The sequence below is a fragment of the Colletes latitarsis genome, chromosome 9 (assembly GCF_051014445.1).
Source record: "Colletes latitarsis isolate SP2378_abdomen chromosome 9, iyColLati1, whole genome shotgun sequence".
Classification (NCBI taxonomy): domain Eukaryota; kingdom Metazoa; phylum Arthropoda; class Insecta; order Hymenoptera; family Colletidae; genus Colletes; species Colletes latitarsis.
Window position 1 is genome coordinate 28,688,610 of NC_135142.1, and position 21,392 is coordinate 28,710,001.

Consider the following 21,392-nt stretch of genomic DNA (forward strand, 5'->3'; position numbering starts at 1 on the left):
TCTTTCGTATCCTGATTTAATATTTCCTCGATCTGTTCTTGCTTTAGCAAATTAAGGCAACGAGGTTTCCTCCATGTTCTCGCGTTTTTATTCCCGAAGTTCGTCACGGTTTTGTCGAACAAAATAAAGAAGAAAAAAACGACCAAATATTTCTCAAACACTCTGTATAAACGAAATTCGTTGTTTATCTCGAGACAGGTATCGTATCCGTCGAAGATCGATCAATCGTAAGAATCGCTTGTCGTCTGCGTAACTGGTTCGTCACCGATTTGTCATCGACGCGAAATTAATGGGGTCGTTTCCGTTTATCGAGCAAGACTGACACACGTTTGACCCATATAATGAGTCTCGCGGAACAAAAACCTTCGAATGAGGTGAAAGCACTAACGGAGAAAGCCTTGACTCATTGTCGCGACCTTCCTTCCGAATCACGTGGCACACATTAAAACGGACCAAGCACAAGTGACTCCAACATTGACTTCTCGACAGGTGCAAAATTCCCTCAAGATCTACATTTGCGCGCACATAACGGAACTCGTCGTAAACACGAATCGGTCTATCTGCCGATAATCGAGACGAGCAATCTATTTGTCTCGATACAAATTTCGAACAACGAATAAACGGCAAACAACCGTTTATCCATTACTCGTTAAATAAAAAGACAAGTTGATTATTGTCATCCTTCCATAGTATAACTTATTCTAAAAATTATCAGTTGATATACACCACGCTTGTAGGGCAAATCGATAGTCTAATTGACTGGTTTCCTCCCCACTTCAAGGTTCTTACTAAACTTGTTGAGTTAAGTAGGCACTTTAAATATAAAGAGCATCGATTCTGTACAGTGTGGTTTACTAGAAACTACCTTGGTTTATTCCTCGTCAGTAAAAAATATTAATTCTTCTAATTTCTAATCATATCGTAACGTTTGATACCAATATATACGATTAACCCCCAGAGTCTGACTCGTTATAAGTTCTTGACGTCAAGTTTCACAATCATGAAGCTACTCACTGGTCATCGAGTCTTATATTAAAATCAAGACATTTTTACATTCGCTTGTGCGAACAGATTTAAACAAAATTAAAGTAGTATACGTTTGAAAAATTACATTAAATCGTACGTCGGGGGGTTAACGAAGAGAATGTTCGTTTGCTTGTTTCATTAAACGTTTAACGTTTCGCTCGGGTATCTCCGGCATCTATAAGCTCTTACGAACGTCGATATTTGAATCCAATTTGCAACTTATCGCGCACGCGCGTACGAATAATAAATTTACTTAACTTTCACGCGAATGGAAAGGATCAGTGGGTGGGTGGTGAATCGCGGCGAAACACAAAGCGTGACTCGGCTGCGGTTCAGGTTACGCGAACGGCCAAGTTCAGGGCCAACGAGATTCAATCTCTCGTTAAAATTACAAAACGAGATTCCACGGGGCATTCCCTCTCCTCTGATCAACCGACTTTCACTCCGGTCGTGTCGTGTCACAAGATCCTCTGTCCGCTGACCGTTAAGATTCATCAACGCGAAAAGATTCGCGCCTGTTCAAAGGTGCTCCTTATTTATCGACTTTAGATTACTTTTTGATGCACCTCCCCCCTCCTTGCTTCGCGTTAAGTCCGGTAGCTCTTAACTCCAACGCCATTAGATGGGTACAGGTAAAGAGAAAAACATACCATATTTTAATATTATCTATACGAATGGTAGCAAGGTAACAAAACGAACGATCTTAAATATTAACAAAGGGACGCTGGTGTTGGGCAATATTTTCGATTGCAAATACGTGTAAATCTTAATTTTACCGTAAAGAGGATGGAACTTTCTCCTACGCGTAACGCACGTGGCTAGAGACAGATAACGTAACCATGACAGGCGAGGTAGCCGCGAGTGTTCGAGCCTAGAAGGCCAAAGCTGACGGGTTTACATTCGCGATCGCGCAGAGGAAGGGAAGTAGCCTGCTGGCCAAGTTCAGGGCTAACAAGATCCGATCCAGTCGCGTCTTTTTCCGTCGGTTGGAGCACCGCAGAAGGCGCATCTTCCGCCGTAAAACCTGAACCTTACTTCGACGTCGAGTAAACTCCCTTAGCCGTTCGAGTCCCTCTTTCGCTTCCCCTTTCTTTCTTCCACTCTTCCTTTCCTCCCCTCCCTTTCTCCCCTCCTCATGGTCCTTGGAATACGTTTGTTTCTATTTTCTCAGGCCCCGGTCCAAACCAGACTCGCCGTTCGTTCCTTTTACCCTTTTATCGACTTCCGATCCTCCCCTCCACGCCTCCCCCGGCTACGATCTTACCGCCGTTTTTCTCTTTTCCGTTTCTCCCGCCTTCGGTACTCACTTTCCTGGCCGACCAACGGCGCACGAACTTCACCAACGCGACAACGCTACCAAAAACTCTACGCTCCGAAGAGACTTCGAAGAGACCAGCATCAACGCTACGGAGCAACCGAGTTCTGCGAATCGTCGCTTGAAATTATTTACATAACCCTTTGCACTCAAAAGAGTTCATTTTAATAGAAGTAACTGGCTACTCGAATACAACTTCTTAACACCGTCTTAAGGAATATTAAAATTCTCCTTTTTCCCCAGAGAAATTTATAAATGTTGATAATTTATAATTTCTTCGTTTGCTTCGTTACTTAAATCCAGTTGTAGTGTATATGAACAACAATTTTGTCTGACGTTCTCCTCGTCAAACTGAAGAGTCCGTTTTCGACTCGAAAACCATGCACGCTCGTACGACGCTTCGAAGCTCGAAGGGATTCGCGTACTTGGCTGGTTCCCCTCGTCCCTCTTCCCGTCAATTCCGCAACTCCTCGGATACCCCGGTTCTCGAGGCTCGTTCTGCCGTCTGCATCCTGGAATGCGGTTGTTCCACTCTATACCGATATTACCGCCTACGTTCTACGTACTGAAGCCGCGTGCGCAACGACGGTTATGATGTAAGAACCACGAACGCGCTATCCTCCTGAAACTGTTGGAAAATTGGGTAAAACCGATACCGAGGCATCGAAGAACGAATACATAAAATTTTACATTGCAAATTTACCTGTCGCGAAGCTCCCTGTAACGAATCGAAGCGCAACGAATGATATAGGATTCCCCAATGGGGACGTCATAGCCGCCATATTGGTTATTCGTTCACTGGAGTCGCTGTTTTACAAATTACCATGAAAATCGAAAACATTCCTGTTCAATTCACGGTTAATATCGTATCGTTGCACGTGAATGGCAAATGTTTGATAAGATCGAGCACGTATTTAAATTAGGTAACGCGCGTGGGAACGAATTGATAGAATACATATGGAGATTCTGACGACGAGAGAAACGCACGAAAAATTAAGGAAAGTATGCATCGAACGTAGAGTCGAGTGAAGTATAATTTTAAGATCTATCGAAACTTCACGGTTACCATTTTTCGAACGTTCGTCGACATACAGTGTTTTCAACAGTCGACAAGCAATCAAGAAACAGCAACGATCGAGAATATCGATCGGCGTACGAACGTGTACCGTTACGGTCATCCATTTGCCACTGCTTTTGATCGCTCATTTGCGAGCAGAGGCCATGCAAATTGGAACTGTGTCGCCGGAAGTGGGGCTTCGAGACGCGTCGAGCACCACGTGCTAGAGGACGAATGGGCTCGATCCTAAATCGCGAAACAGTACGTCGTGCAGTGGAAAAGAGTCGTCGGTTTTCTACTTATAAACACGATTAAATAAAAAATCTAACTGATTTTTATGTAACTCTTTTATATTGAGGTTTCAAACACCGAACGAAATACGTCGAAAAAAAAAATTAATCTTTAAATCTAAAATACCTCTAATGGTATATTATTATTATCGAATAACAAATTATCCAATCGTGTTAAGTAGTGCTCGATTAGTATCTATCTCCACCTTTATCAATATACACATAAAAATTCAATTATTATAACACGATCGGCCGAATAATTATCACATACTCAGGCTTTGATAGAGCCTTTCAACATTATCGAGCGAAGCAACTTTTTTTCTACTCGAACTTTTAAAGCATATTACACGCAATTAATTCAAATCGTTCTCCTTCGCATTGTACTTTGTATGAAAGTGTTTCCAAAGATCTGAAAAATGGAGGTCGAAATGTCCGAGAAAAATGTAGATCAGTTCTTAAATATAAATATGTATAAGGTTCTGTGAAAGTTCAAGTATTACTTTCCTTTGAATAGTTCCCGTTTCTTGGATTTTTAATACCTTCGCGTCGGCTGTCTGGCAGACTGACAAATACATATTTACAAACTCTCCAATACTTGGACGGTGCAAAGACTTCGGCTTTTTCAGCATTTTTGATCGGATCTTTCCCGTGGAATTTGTGCGTCTAGAATTTAAACCTTGGCCGATGTCACGGGAGAAGGCTGCTCCGAATGGGTCGTTTGTTATATTCGTCTTCGATGTCGTGGAGATCCGGAGGATCCGCGAAACCGCTGTCCTCGTACCGGGTGCACCGTGATCCTGGCGACCTGGGAGGATGAACCGGATGGACGCTGGAACGGATACGAATCACGCGGGGTTCTCGATCGTCGAATAGCAATTGTAATTATCGTTTTAAAGAACCTGGTGCATCTGGAGGGACTGGCCTCCAAGGGCTCGTCGTATCTGCGCGAAAGCATCGTGAAATCGCGATGCGCCGCCACCATTTTCTGCAGTCTCGAAATTATCTCGTAATCGGGCGTGCAAATTGGCTCCGACAATAATTTCACCACGGAGACACGGAAGCTTTGCAGCTGAAACAGGAAATTAACGATTTGCCAGTTGTAACCGTGTATCGCTGCCAATCGCTGACAACTCGCGGCTGCAGTTACCTTTTTCTCAACGCGAAAAATTATTTTCTTTTCCCTGGAAAAGAAGCGACCGAACGACAGTCGGCCCGATCTTTTCGAACGATTTAACGAATATCGGTCGTTCGTTACGATTCGTGGCTGCATCCGCGACTCTGCAGCGAACTCGTATTCGCGACGAAAAAGAAAGAAAGAAACGCTTGAAATCGTTTGGCGAACCAGCGCGCCAGGCACTCGACGACGAGAGCGCTATTACTCGATTGGGTGTCAACGAGTACCATCGGGATTGTTTCAATGAATTGACGAGCCCGTTGGCCTCTGGCTCTCGACCGGTATTGTCGCGGAACGCGATCTCGTAATTGAGATATGCGCATCTTTAATCAGAGATCAAACGCTCTAAAACTACCCGGTAAAAATTCCATTTTGGAAAAGATCAGAGGAAGAATTCCGAGCGATGTACTCCCAGAGTTGGACAGAATGTAATTTGATTACGTTAACGATATTTATCTTACTTTTCAGTGCTTCCCGAGTTAGCCTAGTAACAGATTGGCCTCGATCAGATTACATTTTGCCTGGTATCGCGTGAAATGCGTACTTGAGACTCTCTTTTGGTGATCTCGGAGAGGTTCTGCTTGACCTGGGCGAGCTCGCCTCTGAGAAGCTGCAACGAATGATCGTTTATGGATCTCTCTTGCTCGGCGGTTTCCGTGGTGCTTCTCATCTGCTCTTTCAACATGGCCAGCTTTCTGTTGCACCGCGTTCTCAGCATCTCGCTCTCGACCAGACGTTTCTGTAGCTCCTCTATCTTGCGGCTGCGCTCCAAAGCGGCTATCTGTTTTCGGGGAAACAATCCTTTATAACGGAACAACGGAACCTTGGATCGCGGATGTCGATCCAACGAAAAACTTTACGCCCCTTGTAATCAGCCGCCTCCGTCAGTTGTGCGCTCAGTTCGCGGTTTCGCGACTTCTCCTCCGAAAGCTGACCCTGCAACCGATCCAACTGCTTCGACAGCTTCTTCGCCCTTAAAAGAGAAATCATTCTCATACATAACGTATAAATTGTCCATAGGATATACTAGACAATCAACTACAGTATCAACCCTTAAGTGGACTCTCAATCTCAACTGAATCATTTTACTTAACGTTGGTTCTTATCAAATTGGTAAATGGAAATCAACTTTTCAAGTAATTACATTTACATATATCAAACAATTATTATTTTAAACTTGCGGTCCCAATAATCCGCTTAAATCTGTACGAATTAATTTATCGTAACGAGAGTAAAGAGTACGTGCCGTAGATTCGCCTCGTCCCTTTCGGTTTGCAGCAACGACTTCATTCTGACGCTATCTTCTTGCAGCGACAGCTTTCGACGAAGAAGATCGAGATGAAGATCTCTGCGCTGCAACTGTTCCCGCAGCGTCCTCACGCGACGTTGCAATTGATACACCACCGAGGTCTGAACAAAAGAGAGACGGGAGTTCGAGCCCGTGTAAAAATGCGAACGCAAGCGCAGCGAACAAAGCGTATCGCATTCCGTGCGAAAAGTTATCGAATTCCTATTAAACTCGTTCGGCTACGAATAAAAAAAAAAGCTTCTACGATCGACTACTGGCGCCTAAGGCTTACTTCTTTCATAGAAGAAAGCTCGTGGAAGGACCGCTCGCGTCGAATCCTCGGCAAGGTGGTGTACTCGTGGAACGAATACTGCGAGAAAGCGCGCGATTTGCGGGAAACGAACACACAGAACAAACGAGACGTTAGCAACGTGACAGCGAGAAACAACGACGAACAATCGAAACGTGTTCTTTCACCTTGTCCACCAGCTTATCGGTTTCCAATCGAGCCAACTGCTCGGCTCGCACCAGAAGCGACTCCGTTTGAAGATCCAGGCCCATCTCTTCGGAGATCTCGTCCATCTGCATCACCTTTCCAAGTCGATCCAAGAACGCGACGAACTGACGAAGAAATTTGTCAATGGTGCAAGCGTGTTTTTATTTAAATTAGATCTCGTTGAACGGATTACCGTCTGCTTGTCTCGGCGCAAAGACTCCTTCGACAGCTCGCAACTGGTGAGCTCGGACTCCAACTTGCGAACTTTGCCTTCCAAGTTCGACCGTTCGTTTTCCAAATTTCTCATCTTCGATACCGTGGTATCGATCAGTTCGCTCTGTCGATTCGTCGATTCCGTCGCTGCGCTCACTTTCTCTCGTAGATTTTGAATATTCTAACAAAAGGATTTTCGAAACGTTAGAAACGCAAAACGAGACCAGCGTCGATATCGACGTTCTACTGTGATTTAAAAGAGTAATACGATAGCCTGATCCTTGGACTCGGCCAAGATCTCTCTGATGCGATCCTTGATGGCGTTTTCGTGTGACTCGACGTATCTGTTGGGGCCGCTGACGAGTATCGCCAAGGATTCGAGAAAGTGACGCGATTCGTTCTGCATTCGCTGCATCTTTTCCTCGCGGTGCTTCAGATCGTCTGCGAACAAAACGAAACAGTCAAAATGGATATTCTCGTATTTTACGCGATTAAAATTTAGTCCTAAGAAATATAAACGTTGTCTAATTCCATAAATATTTAGTTTGCTTGCTTGTACGACTAAATTTCAATGCAAATTGAAAGAAACGATCGTTCGAAGATTCAACGAGCAGACTCGTCGTACGATTCACCTCGCAATTGGCAGATAAGCGTCTCTTGGCTCGATATGTTTCCGCTCGCACTGCTTATGTTCCTATTCGCATTCAGCAGCTTGTCCCTCAGATCGTTCGTCTCCCTTTCCGCGACTCTGTACTGCATCTCGAGGCATTCTTTGTCCTGCCAGGTTGAACCGATTGCTTATTTAAAAATCGCCTAGCCACGATATTTAGGAAGTTTCGTTCGTAAAATAAAATCTAAATTGAGTGCCTGTTTCAAACGATCCAAGTCGATCGATTGCGTGGACACTTGTCGCTGTAGCTGTTCCTTCTCAACGACGGAACGATCCAGAGCGTCTCGACAGCTTCGAAAATCCGCCTCGACGGCGGTCAGTTGGGCCTCGAGGTTCGAGCTCTTCGCGCGTAGACGATTCGCCTCCTGCACCAGCTCCTCGGCCTTGTGAATCACGATCTCGGGACCAGGATGCACGGTCTCGCAATAGTCGACGTTCAACGCGTGAGCCAATTTTCGCGTGCACTCCTTTTCCCCCCCAACGAAAATCGAGAAACAAAAACGCAAGAAGAGTTGGGGGAAATTCTATTACTCGAACTCGTCGTTCCGAGATATATCATCGATCGAAAGTTCATTTGTCGACGATCGATACCCATCGCGGTAATTGCACCACACTCCTAACCTGGAGATTCGAACGGGCGCGTTCCCTTTGCTGGATCTCCTCGGACACGTTCTGCTCTAGCTGGCGAATTTTCTTCTCGCACTCGCGTATCTTCTCCTCGTGGTACTTGAGATCCCGCTGCAACCCCTGTATCGTGATCTCGTTTCTGCCTTGGCTCGCGTGAAGGTTCCTCTCGCGTTCCTCCAGTTCCTGACACCGTGGACAAAATTTTAACGCACGCACCGACCCGCTCGAAACAAGGTCAGACCGCGTGAAACGAGAAGAAGAAACGACTAGGAGATCGGAGCAACCTGTATACGTTTTTTTAGACTCGAGACTATGGCGTTCTGTCTGACGGCTTGCTCGCGAAGCTGCTCGGCCTCCAGCTGCAGCTCCACGACCCGTTGATCCCTCGATCTCACCACGCTCTTCATCTCCTGGAGCTGAACGGTGAATCCACGGATTATTAATTCGCTTCGTCGAGAACGACGATCGTTCGTTTACCTCGGAAGTAAGCCTGTCGCGCTTGTACTCGAGGGCTGCCAGTTCGCTCCTCAGCGTGGTCGTCAGGTCGTGGGTCATCGCGTCTTCCTGGCAGATCTGAAGCCACGGATTATCCTTTATTTCACATGTAATTTTATATTCGAGGCCGTTCGAAGGTCGTGCTTTGCTCTACCTCGATAAAAGATATCGATGACTTAGAAAAAGACACGAAAAGATTTCTCTTTAGATACGTTATCGCGCGTATTTGGAATAGGATTTGATCAGGCTTCGACAACGTAGATATACCCGGACTTTGGCATCGCGTAGGGCTGCGGAGAGTCGACGAATCGAGTTTTTCCGATTTAGATACAATGATTTTAAAGCAAACAAAAAATGACGTCAATTTTTATCGGGTGGTTGGATTTTATTTACGCCCCACCGGCTCGATCGATACGCGTTTCGCGCTGCAACTCCTGCAAGGGTGTCGCTCGTAATTACTTCCCGCGTGCCGAAAAGCTTCGGTAATTAAAGCATCGTTAAGTTAAAATTAAAGCGCGTATCGGGGGAATCGAAAATGAGAGAACGTCTCGCAGCGATGCGAGGGATGTTCCACGTCGACGGATCGAATTACGGGGAAACCGATCGATCCAGCGTCCCGTCCATGGGTGCCATTTTTAATTACAGATCCTTGTTAAGTAACATACGACAACTGAGTCCGAGCAGGACCTTTTTAATGAAATTATAAGCTTCGAAACGACACGAACTCCGGAACAGTTCGAATGATTTTCAGTTTTCCGCGGTCGTCGACGGCCCTAACCGCGAGGACAAGATAATTTTTAGGCTAATCGCGCTGATGAGTTTCACAGAAACGTACAAGACCAACTAGTTTCGTCTGCCCGCGACAGCGAGTTACGTGACTGGAATCGAGCCGGGTAAACGCGAACCCGGAGACTTCGCGACCTGGCTCTGATCATTTTATTCGGATACATCCGTGCACGAAACCGCGCCATTGAAATTCAGAGCAGCAACCTGCACATAGGCAAGATTCTTATACGCGATGGTCCCGCGAAACTAGGTCGGCAGCGTCGAGACGATAAAAGATGGAACCGAATTTCCATTGGTATAAAACAATGAGTAATAAAAAGTTTAATTAAATAATTCCAAGTTGACTTTCATAAGCTTTCCCAGGCTCACTGTGCGGTCAAATAAACGACAGCACTATCTGCCACCCCTCTAAAGCAAACAAGCTCTGTCCGAACCATTTTTTCATATCGTATTTTTCGAGACATTTGCTCCCGTAAATTAAAATAGGACACGCAGTATATTCTTTCGTATGTATCTAATTATATAGAATATTGCACGGAGGCAGGATTATCGAGACGCCATTGTTTTTTTTAAGCTTGCTTGTTAAATAAGATTAAAGATAGATCGTATCGTAACTTACCTACGACAAGGCCCGTTTACACCGTAAGCATGATCGGTAATTGTGGTTTCACGTTCTATGCATCGATAGAAGATCACGGTTCCGATAAACCCGCATCTGGGTCGGTGTTTCGATAAAGCTGCACGTGACGGATTAATCTTTTTGTACAAATACCGATAACTTTCACCGCGACGAGTCGCGATGCGACGCACACCGGTTTCGTATCGAGATAAACGCGTCTATCTTGTAAATTTTCTGCCCAACGATCCGACTATCGTAAGTGTCGATGCACACGAATCTGGAGCAACCGCTATAATTGTGTTTTCTACGCGCGGTCTTTCTAGGAAGCTGCGAGAATTCAATTTATAATTCGATCCCTGCCTCGTCCAACTTACACTCTAAGAGCTGACCGCACAAATTTTAACATCCATACATATTATATTAATTAATATATAAAAGTGTCATTCGTAGAAGTTTACATGATCTATACAAATCGATGTATCGCACAACCATCCGGAATTTTATTTTAGACAAAGTTTTAGACTAATACAGTAAGTATATTTTATGTCTCTCTTTACATCGTCAAATAATGTACAGGGTGTTCGACCAAACCTGGGAAAAATTTTAATGGGGGATTCTAGAGGCAAAAATAAGACGAAAATCAAGAATACCAATTTGTTGATGGAGGCTTCGTTAAAAAGTTATTAACGCTTAAAGTTCCGCCAGAACTGAATTTTTTTTCTCGAAAATGCGCAGGATTTCGGGGGTATGTCTATTCACTAAAAATAATTGTAATTGACCCCCACAGCTAACAATATTTTTTTGAGAACGATTTGAAATATTTTAATTTCATCGAAAAATTTCACACCTTCTTGAATTTTTTTCTAGAAAGTGGGTAGGATTTCGGGGGTATGTCTATTCACCAAAAATGATCGTAATTGACCCCCACAGCTAACAACATTTTTTTCAGAACGATTTGAAATATTTTAATTTCATCGAAAAATTTCCCACCTTCTTGAATTTTTTTCTAGAAAGTGGGTAGGATTTCGGGGGTATGTCTATTCACTAAAAATAATTGTAATTGACCCCCACAGCTAACAATATTTTTTTGAGAACGATTTGAAATATTTTAATTTCATCGAAAAATTTCACACCTTCTTGAATTTTTTTCTAGAAAGTGGGTAGGATTTCGGGGGTATGTCTATTCACCAAAAATGATTGTAATTGACCCCCACAGCTAACAACATTTTTTTCAGAACGATTTGAAATATTTTAATTTCATCGAAAAATTTCCCACCTTCTTGAATTTTTTTCTAGAAAGTGGGTAGGATTTCGGGGGTATGTCTATTCACTAAAAATAATTGTAATTGACCCCCACAGCTAACAATATTTTTTTGAGAACGATTTGAAATATTTTAATTTCATCGAAAAATTTCACACCTTCTTGAATTTTTTTCTAGAAAGTGGGTAGGATTTCGGGGGTATGTCTATTCACCAAAAATGATTGTAATTGACCCCCACAGCTAACAATATTTTTTTCAGAACGATTTGAAATATTTTAATTTCATCGAAAAATTTCCCACCTTCTTGAATTTTTTTCTAGAAAGTGGGTAGGATTTCGGGGGTATGTCTATTCACCAAAAATGATTGTAATTGACCCCCACAGCTAACAATATTTTTTTCAGAACGATTTGAAATATTTTAATTTCATCGAAAAATTTCTCACCTTCTTGAATTTTTTTCTAGAAAGTGGGTAGGATTTCGGGGGTATGTCTATTCACCAAAAATGATTGTAATTGACCCCCACAACCGAAAATAATTTTTCCAGAACGATTTGAAATTTTTGAATTTAATTGTTAATAACATTTTAACGAAGCCTTGAGCAATAAATTGGTATTCTTCATTATCGTTTTATTTTGGCCTCCAGAATCTCCTAATAAAATTTTTCCCAGGGTTGGCCGAACACCCTGTGTAGTACTATCCCCTGATATGAGAACATGCAATCGAACACGAATACGTAATAAAAACTTGTGAACAGTAGCAAACGCAGCTCGTGAAAGGGTAAAGAAAAATGTAAAAGGAGGAATATCAAATGTTTTATTCTCCATGTTAGACATGCCTCTTTGGTTCCACGCAAGAATCAAATAAAAGTCATATTCGTCGCTTTAGGGACGGAGAACGTGTTTCCGTCGAAGGTCTCCGAAGATCGACGAAGCGCGTCGTCTCCACGGAACCAACGATCAAATAAAAATAATTAATTCTGCATTCCGAGGATGCGAAAATTGCGAATGGCGGAGGATGCTCGAGGGAGCCGCCGATAAAGGTGCGCGGCGACAGGTGAAATCGATTCTGTGCAACGCTATGGCAACCGAGCCCTTGCCTCGCGCGCGAGTCAATACATTTACCATTCACGCGAAAACGACGTATAGTAAGCACGTGCAACGGTACGCAAAGGTACACAGACAATAACGACGCGACGATCCGTCGCGAATAATTGGCTGGTACTTGCGTAACGCGCATAATATTGAAAGCACCGAAACGATAACGACCCCGAAGGTTTTCCCACTTTCTCTCTTATCATTCGCCCGTAAACTGCAAACCCAATTTTCTACCGGAAACCAAACGAGAACTACGAAAGATAATCTGATGATGGCGACATTGTACATGAAATACAATATTGTCGGAATAAACAAGAGGCATGATTTCTCGGGATTTTTACAGGTTTTCTACGCCAGAAAATTGTAAAATAAAAACAAACGGAATTTCCGAACGAATGAAAAATGGCGACGGAATAAGAAGTTAACGCTTCTGTTCCGACGAGTTGTACGTGTGCACCGGAAAGCTCTGTGATGGGAAAAAGAAGTGCACGTGACCGATTCAACGCCGTAGGTTTCGCTAATGCGCACACGCGTTAGTATACGTGTACGGTGAGCAGTGAAAAGGCTGAGTGATAAGCGGTGCATTCAATCCCTGTGATAAATCTCGCCTGTCGCGGACGGAAGAGACCTTTCGAGGCGACGATATAGACAGAGTTTCAAAGATTTGCAGATCCTCCTCGGTGGTTTCTCTCGGTTCTCTGGTCGCCCTTGGCTCTTCCTCGCTCGACATCTTGACTCGAACGCACCGACGAGGCTCCACGTTGACCACTCTGATCCTAGGGATTTCTCTTGCCGCGCTGGACGAGTCAACGAGTTACTTCCTTTATCGACATCTTTTGGTAGCACGACTGCGGCACCCCCACGGACGCGACGCTCGAGGGTGGAAAAACGTTTCCAACGAAGACGGAGAGTCGACGCGAGACGGACCCGTCGGCCTACCAACACCCCACGCGCACGACCCTCAAGATAATCGAAATTCATCGATCCGAAACCCCGAGCTTCTTTGCCTCCAGAGACGACTCGATAATATCGTTTGCGCCGCAAGAAAAGTGACGCGACTCGAATTTATACAGAATGTTCGGCCACCCCAAGGAAAAATTTTAATGGGGGATTCTAGAGGCCAAAATAAGACGAAAATCAAGAATACCAATTTGTTGATGGAGGCTTCGTTAAAAAGTTATTAACGCTTAAAGTTCCGACCGAACTGAATTTTTTTCTCGAAAATGTGCAGGATTTCGGGGGTATGTCTATTCACCAAAAATGATTGTAATTGACCCCCACAATTAAAAATATTTTTTTCAGAACGATTGGAAATATTTTAATTTCGTCGAAAAATTTCACACCTCGAATTTTTTTCTAGAAAGTGGATAGGATTTCGGAGGTATGTCTATTCACCAAAAATGATTGTAATTGACCCCCACAACCGAAAATAATTTTTCCAGCACGATTTGACATTTTTGAATTTAATTGTTAATAACTAGTTAACGAAGCCTCCATCAACAAATTGGTATTCTTGATTTTCGTCTTATTTTGACCTATGGAATCTCCCATTAAAATTTTTCACAGGGATGGCCGAACACCCTGTATACGTGCAATAGTACCCCGCTTGTTGCGACGATCTGCGTTAGGGATACTTGCAACGGAATTACCACCGCCACGATTTATTTTCGTTCGCGGTGAGAGACCATCATCACCAACGAATTAGGCAAAAATGTAATCTATTTACTTATTTACGATTATAATTTCAACGTTATTACACGGTAATTGCACGGTTCAATGATATACGACTATGATTGCACGGTAACTACAATAACTACTCGGTAATTACGGTGAAAGCATGAGCATAAACAAGTAATCAGATTAAATTTTGCCCAACTCTGGTAGCCGGCAGCTGCATAATTAATATCTATATTTCTTCGTGAAATCTGGAGATACCGATTCGGATTCAAGAAGAGAGACCAGTACTGTATTCACTTGTATATCTATTCGATTGCAACCTTGAAATTGTGTATAATTGGAACACAATTTACCTGATATTTTTAATGCACACGTTCGTTTTATTGCGTTGTTCGTGCATCGAATTACATCATGAAATGTACGGAATAAATCAATAATATTCACAATAGATACCTAACCGTTTTCGACCATATAACTTAATGTAAACTATGTATGTGTTCAGAACGTACGCGCCATCTAACCCTATGGGGTTGTATCAAGTACCAGAATGTGCCAGTAAAATCAAATAATTAAAGATTAATAAAAAACCTACAAATTTTGGGGGCTTACATTCTTTAAAAAAGTATAAAATTTAAAAAACAATGATTTAAAGTGCCCTTAATTTCGTATGACTTACAACATATTTCACTATCATCTAAATCCAAGAGTGATCGATATGGTATGGAATGGCTCGTAATAAAAACCACAGCGATAACTGATTAATAATACCACGTCTGTGATTAGTTTTTAGTGATTAAATTATTTTTATGACATCGATTAGATTATGTAATTCGGGATTTTATTTCCGAGACGCCACATTACTTTAATATTTTACTCACCAAGTTTTTTAAATATAAAAAAGTAAAGTATAAAATAATCTGACAGGACTGTCTAAACAACAGACGAGGTATACGAGTAGATCTTTACACCTTATGGACTTTCGTAGCCCAATCTGACTGCCATACCGACCTGACAATTCGGAGGTGATTTTTAGCGTCCTCTTCCCATGGACGGCGGTCAGTTGAGAAACTATTCACTGAATTAGTATTGATGGTCAGGCAGCTGTAGTGTGTACGTAAATGCATGTGAATTGACTATGGAAGGGATTGAAATTCATTTCTAAATCTGTTGGTAATGTTGCGAATGACACGAAAATGGTAATGGGACTCTAGAGCCCCCAGAAAAATGGGCCGAAAAAATACATTGAGTGAAAGGTCTACTCGTATACTTCGTCTGTGGTCTAAACCATCTTAGTATCACCGACGGAGTGAGAAAAGATTTATACCGTTGAATTTACACTAACCGTAAAATGACCGCCCATCATGGTATTCTTTGAAGGTGCTTTCTTATGACTTGAGATTATATTGCGACGATTGCAAGATCCTCAACACTATTAAAAGTCTTAGGCTTCGAATCATGAAATTCCATCACTAATTATGACGTTGCAGTGACGTCATTATTGTTTTCATAAGCGTTTACACCGTCGAACCTCATGCTGTTTCGTTACCGCGAATTTTAATAAATATGCCGGCTAAAGTAAAAAATAAAGTTTTAACGTACGAAGGTTGCAATTATTTACGATATCGTTTGCTGCTATCTACGCTTTCAGGCAAACCGTTGCGAATAACTGATATTAGAATCAAAGATGATGATCCCGGGCTTAAAGGTTAGTTTGAATCTATGGTACTTAAAAAATATTTTTTTAAATATTATATCACGACACGAAATTTAAACAATGAAGAAACATATATGATACATTGTATTCTATATTATAACGCGCAAAACTTAATTATTTCAAAATTACGGTATACTATTAAGGCACCCGGAATTTTCATTGTAATAACTTAATATATCATGTATATTAGAATACGAAGTGAGTTTTATACGTTTATTGGATAAAATTACAAACGGATCGAGAATAGAATTAAATGAAACTGGAACCAATCTATATTATAATCCTGGTTTATTACATGGTGGTGAATTAGAGCATGATTGTAGCTTGCAAAGAGGTATTGGCTATTATTTAGAAGGAATTATGATATTAGCTCCATTCTGTAAAAGCCCAGTTGATATAAAACTTAGAGGAATTACTAATAATACAATAGGTGGGTAAATAGTTTGTCATTGGAAATTATTATGATTAGGAACATAAAAATAATCTATTAAAATTGAATGGTTCAATGTTTAAGATCCATGTGTAGACAGAATTAAAGCAACTGCTGTACCTATATTAAAAAGGTTCTTAATGGGTGATAACGAGGTTGTATTTAATATTAAGAAAAGAGGGGCAGCACCTTTGGGTGGTGGGGAAATACATTTCAAATGCCCTGCTAGCCGTAATGTCAGAACTATTCAAGTTAGTCTCATTCTTTATTTAAAATATAATATCCACAACTAATAGTTATACTTAAAAAAAAGTGTATTTACAGCTTCAAAATAGTGGCATGGTAAAAAGAATAAGAGGTATTGCATGTAGTATACGGGTATCTCCTGCCATTGCTAACAGAATTGTAGAGTCTGCTAAAGGTGTTCTATTAAAATTTTTGCCAGATGTCTATATTCATACAGATCATTGTAAAGGTGCATCCAGTGGAAAATCACCAGGTATATACATGGTGCATTACCAACATTAAATTTATATTATTCACTTCTATATGTTGTGAATACCTCTAATATTTATAAACACATCAGGTTTTGGACTAAGTTTATTAGCTGAAACCACAACAGAAATTGTTTTTGGTGGAGAAGCATTTTCACCTCTAATGGCAACAGGTTCTTTACCTTGTGTGCCAGAAGACCTTGGTAAAGAAGCAGCTATGAAACTAATTGATGAAATTTACCGGTATGGCATGTGTAATTTTAATTGATAGAAAACACTGAGTAATCAAATTATAATATAAATTTATGCAAATTTAGAAATGGATGTGTAGATTCACCTTTTCAAAGTATGACTGCAATGTTCATGGCACTGAGTAAAAACGATGTTTCAAAAGTTGTAACAGGACCTTTAACACCAGCAATGTAAACAATTATATATTTCAATTCCTACAAGTATTAAAATTTTTGACGCGAATAAAAAACAATATTGTTATTACAGGATACAGTTTTTACGCGATTTACGAGATTTTTTTGGAACTGTATTTAAAATTGAACCACTTAGAGAAGAGGATGAAATAACGGATCAAGTTGTTTTAACTTGTGTGGGTGTAGGATATACTAATATAAGTAAACGAACATTGTAAAATATATTATATTTTTGTGATATGATTACTTTTGTAATTTAAATTAATAAAGAATGTATCTTTGTACTTTAATAAATTGCTTTCAGAAAATGCATTTAAGCTTTTACAGCACAAACGTTTGTGTGCGACTTGGTTTGGAAGGCCAAGCGCGGAAAGACTCCATTTTCAATGTGTTCCATAAACTTTGATAATTCTTAGACCATTTTTTGCAGTCCAAATATGTTATTTTTTTTGGATGTCTTATATTACAATGAAGATTATAATACCTATCACAAGTCCGTAAAAATGTTTCAAAAAGAGCACGTCTTGTTATAAATAAATTACTACCTTTCTTTCTTCTAGTAGCTCCTTGCTTTCTACCCTCGACTGCTATTTCTGTATCACTGTAAATGAACCAATACTACAATTGTTCATCTCCAGCATAAATATAACACTAAAAAGATTATAAATATTTTAATACAAAAATTTACCGATGTCTTACAGCACACCATATGATACTTGATGGACATGGATTCTTTCTTTGAGAATTTTTCTGCTGTTGGAAAGAAAATTTCGCTTGCATGATTTTTAGCCTGTGTATCTCCTCCTTATTAAATCGTTTATACAATCCACGTTCCATTGCTTCTAAAGAAAAGGGACATTTTCCTCCAACCGTGATACTTTCCACTTTTATTGTAGGTATTAGTATTGATAAAAGTGAACCTTGTAATCCAAGAATATTCCATCTAAAAAAGGTATAAAACGTCATTGTCGTAAGTTCTGTACATATTTAGAAGGAAGTACAATAAGCCCGCGTCTGATGACTGAATTTTTTCCCCATTATTTAGACGCGAAATCATCTTCATCTCTATGTATTATAGTAGTGCCCACTTAAATGACCACGCTCGGGATCGGTCGCGGTCACTTATGTGGGCATGGTTACTTCTCAGAATTCAACGGAGATAAGGAAAGAGGGTAAGTACGAGTGAGATACAATAGTTGGCACCCGAAACCACATATACAATGTATAGATAACGACCGGTGTCAAGTTACGCTCGACACGCTCGATGTTCGAAGCCGCTTAGCTTCTAAGAATTGATGGGGATAACCGCGGACACTTAAGTATCTGTTATCTGTGATTTTTTTGGTTCCAATTTTTCGTCAAAAAACGCAGGCTTATGGTATAGTTTTGTCTAACTTTATTTACTTTGCCATTTTATCTGAACAAGACAAACTAAGAGTAGGATTACCCCTCCCTGGTTTAGTGCGCAATGGCCCAATTACATGATAATTTACTCCAGTAAGATGAGGGTCTTGATATTGTTCAGTTTTAACACATTTTGCACCAGTTCTATATATATCCCTAAGTATCTGTTCCTTTTTATTATTACATGATTTCGTAATCAAATCTCCTTCGTCATTACAATCGTATTTTCCGATTTTCATTGGTGGCGTATTATTTTCATAAAATTCATCTTTCAAAAATATAGAGCAATCTCCACAAGGTGTTTGACTTGTGAAAAAATGGAATGATATTCCGTCTTTTAATTTAATTTTATTCATACTGTCCATTGTAAAAATATCGCTGCTAATGCCATCAAGCAGTAAATTGATTTGTTCATACAAATATCTTAAAAAAGCACGTCTGGATAAAACTTCAGCATGAGAATCGCTTAATCTACAACCTTCCTCGTATAATTTCGTATTTATTAAATCGATCTCCCCTAAACACTTTGTCCCTGTAGCCAAAGCTACTAAAGACAATAAACCATCAGGTTTTTTTAATACTATACCCGACAATACAGTCCATTCTGTCTCTGAAGGTTTACCAGTTTTACTAAGTTTTGTATATTTTTCTATACAAAGCTTTGCAATTTGGTCTGCAAAATCTTCCATACTATTATAAGTGACATCAAACTGATATCATTAAGCAAACTGTATTTATGAATTTGTTTATACATTTATTTTCGAAATTGTTTAACATACATTAGAAGGATCCCAAGCATATTTATGTTGAGGCAGAGAAGATAAAACTTTCATATTAGCTTCATCAATAATAAAATCTAACTGTATATTATCTCTTATATGTTCTTTCTTTACTGCTTTGGGAATGACACCTACAATACCATTATCAGATGACACTACATAATATATGTATAAATTGGAAGAGTATATTACTCACTAATTCCTTGTTGTAAGGCCCACTTTAATAGTAACTGAGCTGGTGATACATTCAATTGAGAAGCTATAAGTGTTACACATGAGTCTCTTAAAAGATCAGTATTGCTACTAGTTCCTAAAGAAGAATATGCTTGTACATGTATTCCATTCTCATTACAATATTTAATTAATTCTTTTTGCTGGTAATGCGGATGACATTCAACCTGTAATAGAAAAGTATATATTACTTTTGTAATCAATGTGAATTAAAACATAAATCAACCATTGACGAAGTATACGAGTTGACCTTGCATCCAATGTATCTTTCGATCCATTTTTCTGGGGCTATAGAACCTCATTACCATTCTCGTGTCACTTGCAACATCACTAACAATTTACAGAAATAAACACAATTGGATGTGAGGGGAAATATTTCTGGTCACGCATTATATTTTCGATAAAGAATTTTTTTTCTCGAAAGTACGTAGAATTTCGAGGTTATGTGTAATGACAAAAAATGATTGTAATTGACCCCCGCAACCGAAAATAATTTTTTTAGAACGATTTGAAAAATTTTTTTTTCGCCGAAAAATTTCACACCTCGAATTTTTTTCTCGAAAATGCGTAGGATTTCGAGGTTATGTGTGTTCACCAAAAATGATTGTTATTGACCCCCGCAGCTAACAATATTTTTTTCAGAACGATTTGAAACGTTTTAATGAGAATGATGTCATCCATGATGGGGGAGGTGGGGTGCTAATTACTTCCAAATTTTCAGGTAACTGTGGCAGTTAGATTGGCCACAAAGGTTCATAAATTATAAGGTTTACTCGTTACTTCATCTGTGATCAAACACAGGCAGAGTTATCATACTTGATTAACAGCTGGTGGTACACCTTTACAGTCTTGTAATAATTGCTTTAGATGATTCACAGTATAGTTAGATACACCTATAGATCTAATTAACCCTTGTCTTTTTAAATCTACTAATTTCTGCCAGGTTTTTGATCTTAAAATTGAATTATTTGTAGAATTCTCTGGTATACCACTAGCACCCGGCCAATGAATTAAATACAAATCAATGTATTTAGTATCAAGTGCTTTAAGAGATCTTTGAACAGAATGTTCTATTCCTTTTGGGTTTCCATTTTCACTTGGTGCTATCATAAACATGTAGCTTTAACATAATTTATATTAACACTATCTAGGTTTAATTCTTTAATGATACATACAAAGTTTGGTTGTAATGAAAATATCATCTCTTTGAAGATTATATTTGGGTAATAATTTTTTTAAAGCATAACCAATATCTTTTTCATTACTATACACTGTAGCTGTGTCTACATATAATAAAATAACAAAATGGTAGAATTCTTTGGAATACATTTACAATTGAATAAGCAATCAGTGTTATTAATTTTTTAACATGTGTATACATACCAATAGACCTATAACCTACTTTTAAACTTTCATCAACAACTTGATATATTATATCTGCTCCCTGGATCTTATATGTGCCAACTGAAAACAAAATGATTTTATATTTAATACTTTATAATAAACGGCAGTTTGTTATAGTCATAAGTTATAACTTGATAAAATTCATTCTGAAATCTAAGATTGAAACTAATATTCTATCTTATGTAATGTTAATAATCTTACATCCAATGAGAGGCATAAGATAACCACTTGAGAGAAGAACATTTTGCATTGCACCACTCATAATATAACATTTAATTTATAAAATATATCACATTCTTAACATACACAAACTTTGTACAGAACACAAATGACAGATCGGTGCTCAAAGGAAACTACTCCTTCACTGTACGTACACGTGGCTGTGCACTAGTGTGCATGAGTGGAGGGACAAGTTCCTCTG

General features: G+C 39.9%; 3 protein-coding genes across 6 annotated transcripts; 1 reads left to right on the plus strand and 2 right to left on the minus strand.

Moving 5' to 3' along the window:
* Positions 1-3,834: 3,834 nt before the first annotated feature.
* Positions 3,835-13,249, minus strand: LOC143345500 (coiled-coil domain-containing protein 170). The gene is made up of 15 exons (XM_076772679.1): positions 13,042-13,249; positions 8,634-8,729; positions 8,441-8,572; positions 8,151-8,339; positions 7,727-7,996; positions 7,492-7,636; positions 7,128-7,300; positions 6,840-7,040; positions 6,628-6,771; positions 6,443-6,520; positions 6,109-6,272; positions 5,723-5,835; positions 5,407-5,639; positions 4,588-4,757; positions 3,835-4,517 (listed from the first exon to the last, which is right to left on the minus strand). Exons 1-15 carry the CDS (start codon positions 13,141-13,143, stop codon positions 4,376-4,378), a joined length of 2,352 nt encoding a protein of 783 aa, XP_076628794.1. The 5' UTR covers positions 13,144-13,249; the 3' UTR covers positions 3,835-4,375.
* A 2,162-nt stretch (positions 13,250-15,411) lies between these two features.
* Rtc1 (RNA terminal phosphate cyclase 1) lies at positions 15,412-17,465 on the plus strand. The gene is made up of 7 exons (XM_076772669.1): positions 15,412-15,795; positions 15,995-16,234; positions 16,319-16,485; positions 16,559-16,733; positions 16,821-16,971; positions 17,046-17,150; positions 17,227-17,465. The coding sequence occupies exons 1-7, from the start codon at positions 15,654-15,656 to the stop codon at positions 17,369-17,371; spliced, it is 1,125 nt and encodes a 374-aa protein (XP_076628784.1). The 5' UTR covers positions 15,412-15,653; the 3' UTR covers positions 17,372-17,465.
* On the minus strand, positions 16,727-21,382 carry LOC143345494 (uncharacterized). 4 transcript variants are annotated; one of them, XM_076772664.1, is made up of 6 exons: positions 20,951-21,029; positions 20,791-20,850; positions 18,558-19,280; positions 17,842-18,096; positions 17,699-17,754; positions 16,727-17,174 (listed from the first exon to the last, which is right to left on the minus strand). In XM_076772664.1, exons 3-6 carry the CDS (start codon positions 19,244-19,246, stop codon positions 17,137-17,139), a joined length of 1,038 nt encoding a protein of 345 aa, XP_076628779.1. In that variant the 5' UTR covers positions 19,247-19,280; positions 20,791-20,850; positions 20,951-21,029; the 3' UTR covers positions 16,727-17,136. The 4 variants fall into 4 exon arrangements, with proteins under 4 accessions (XP_076628779.1, XP_076628778.1, XP_076628781.1 ...); XM_076772666.1 differs by lacking the exons at positions 16,727-17,174; positions 17,699-17,754; positions 18,558-19,280 and adding exons at positions 19,533-19,734; positions 20,384-20,670; positions 21,173-21,382 and having other exon boundaries at positions 17,908-18,096; positions 20,743-20,850; positions 20,951-21,031; XM_076772665.1 differs by lacking the exons at positions 16,727-17,174; positions 17,699-17,754; positions 17,842-18,096 and adding exons at positions 19,533-19,734; positions 20,384-20,670; positions 21,173-21,382 and having other exon boundaries at positions 19,188-19,467; positions 20,743-20,850; positions 20,951-21,031.
* Positions 21,383-21,392: the final 10 nt, after the last annotated feature.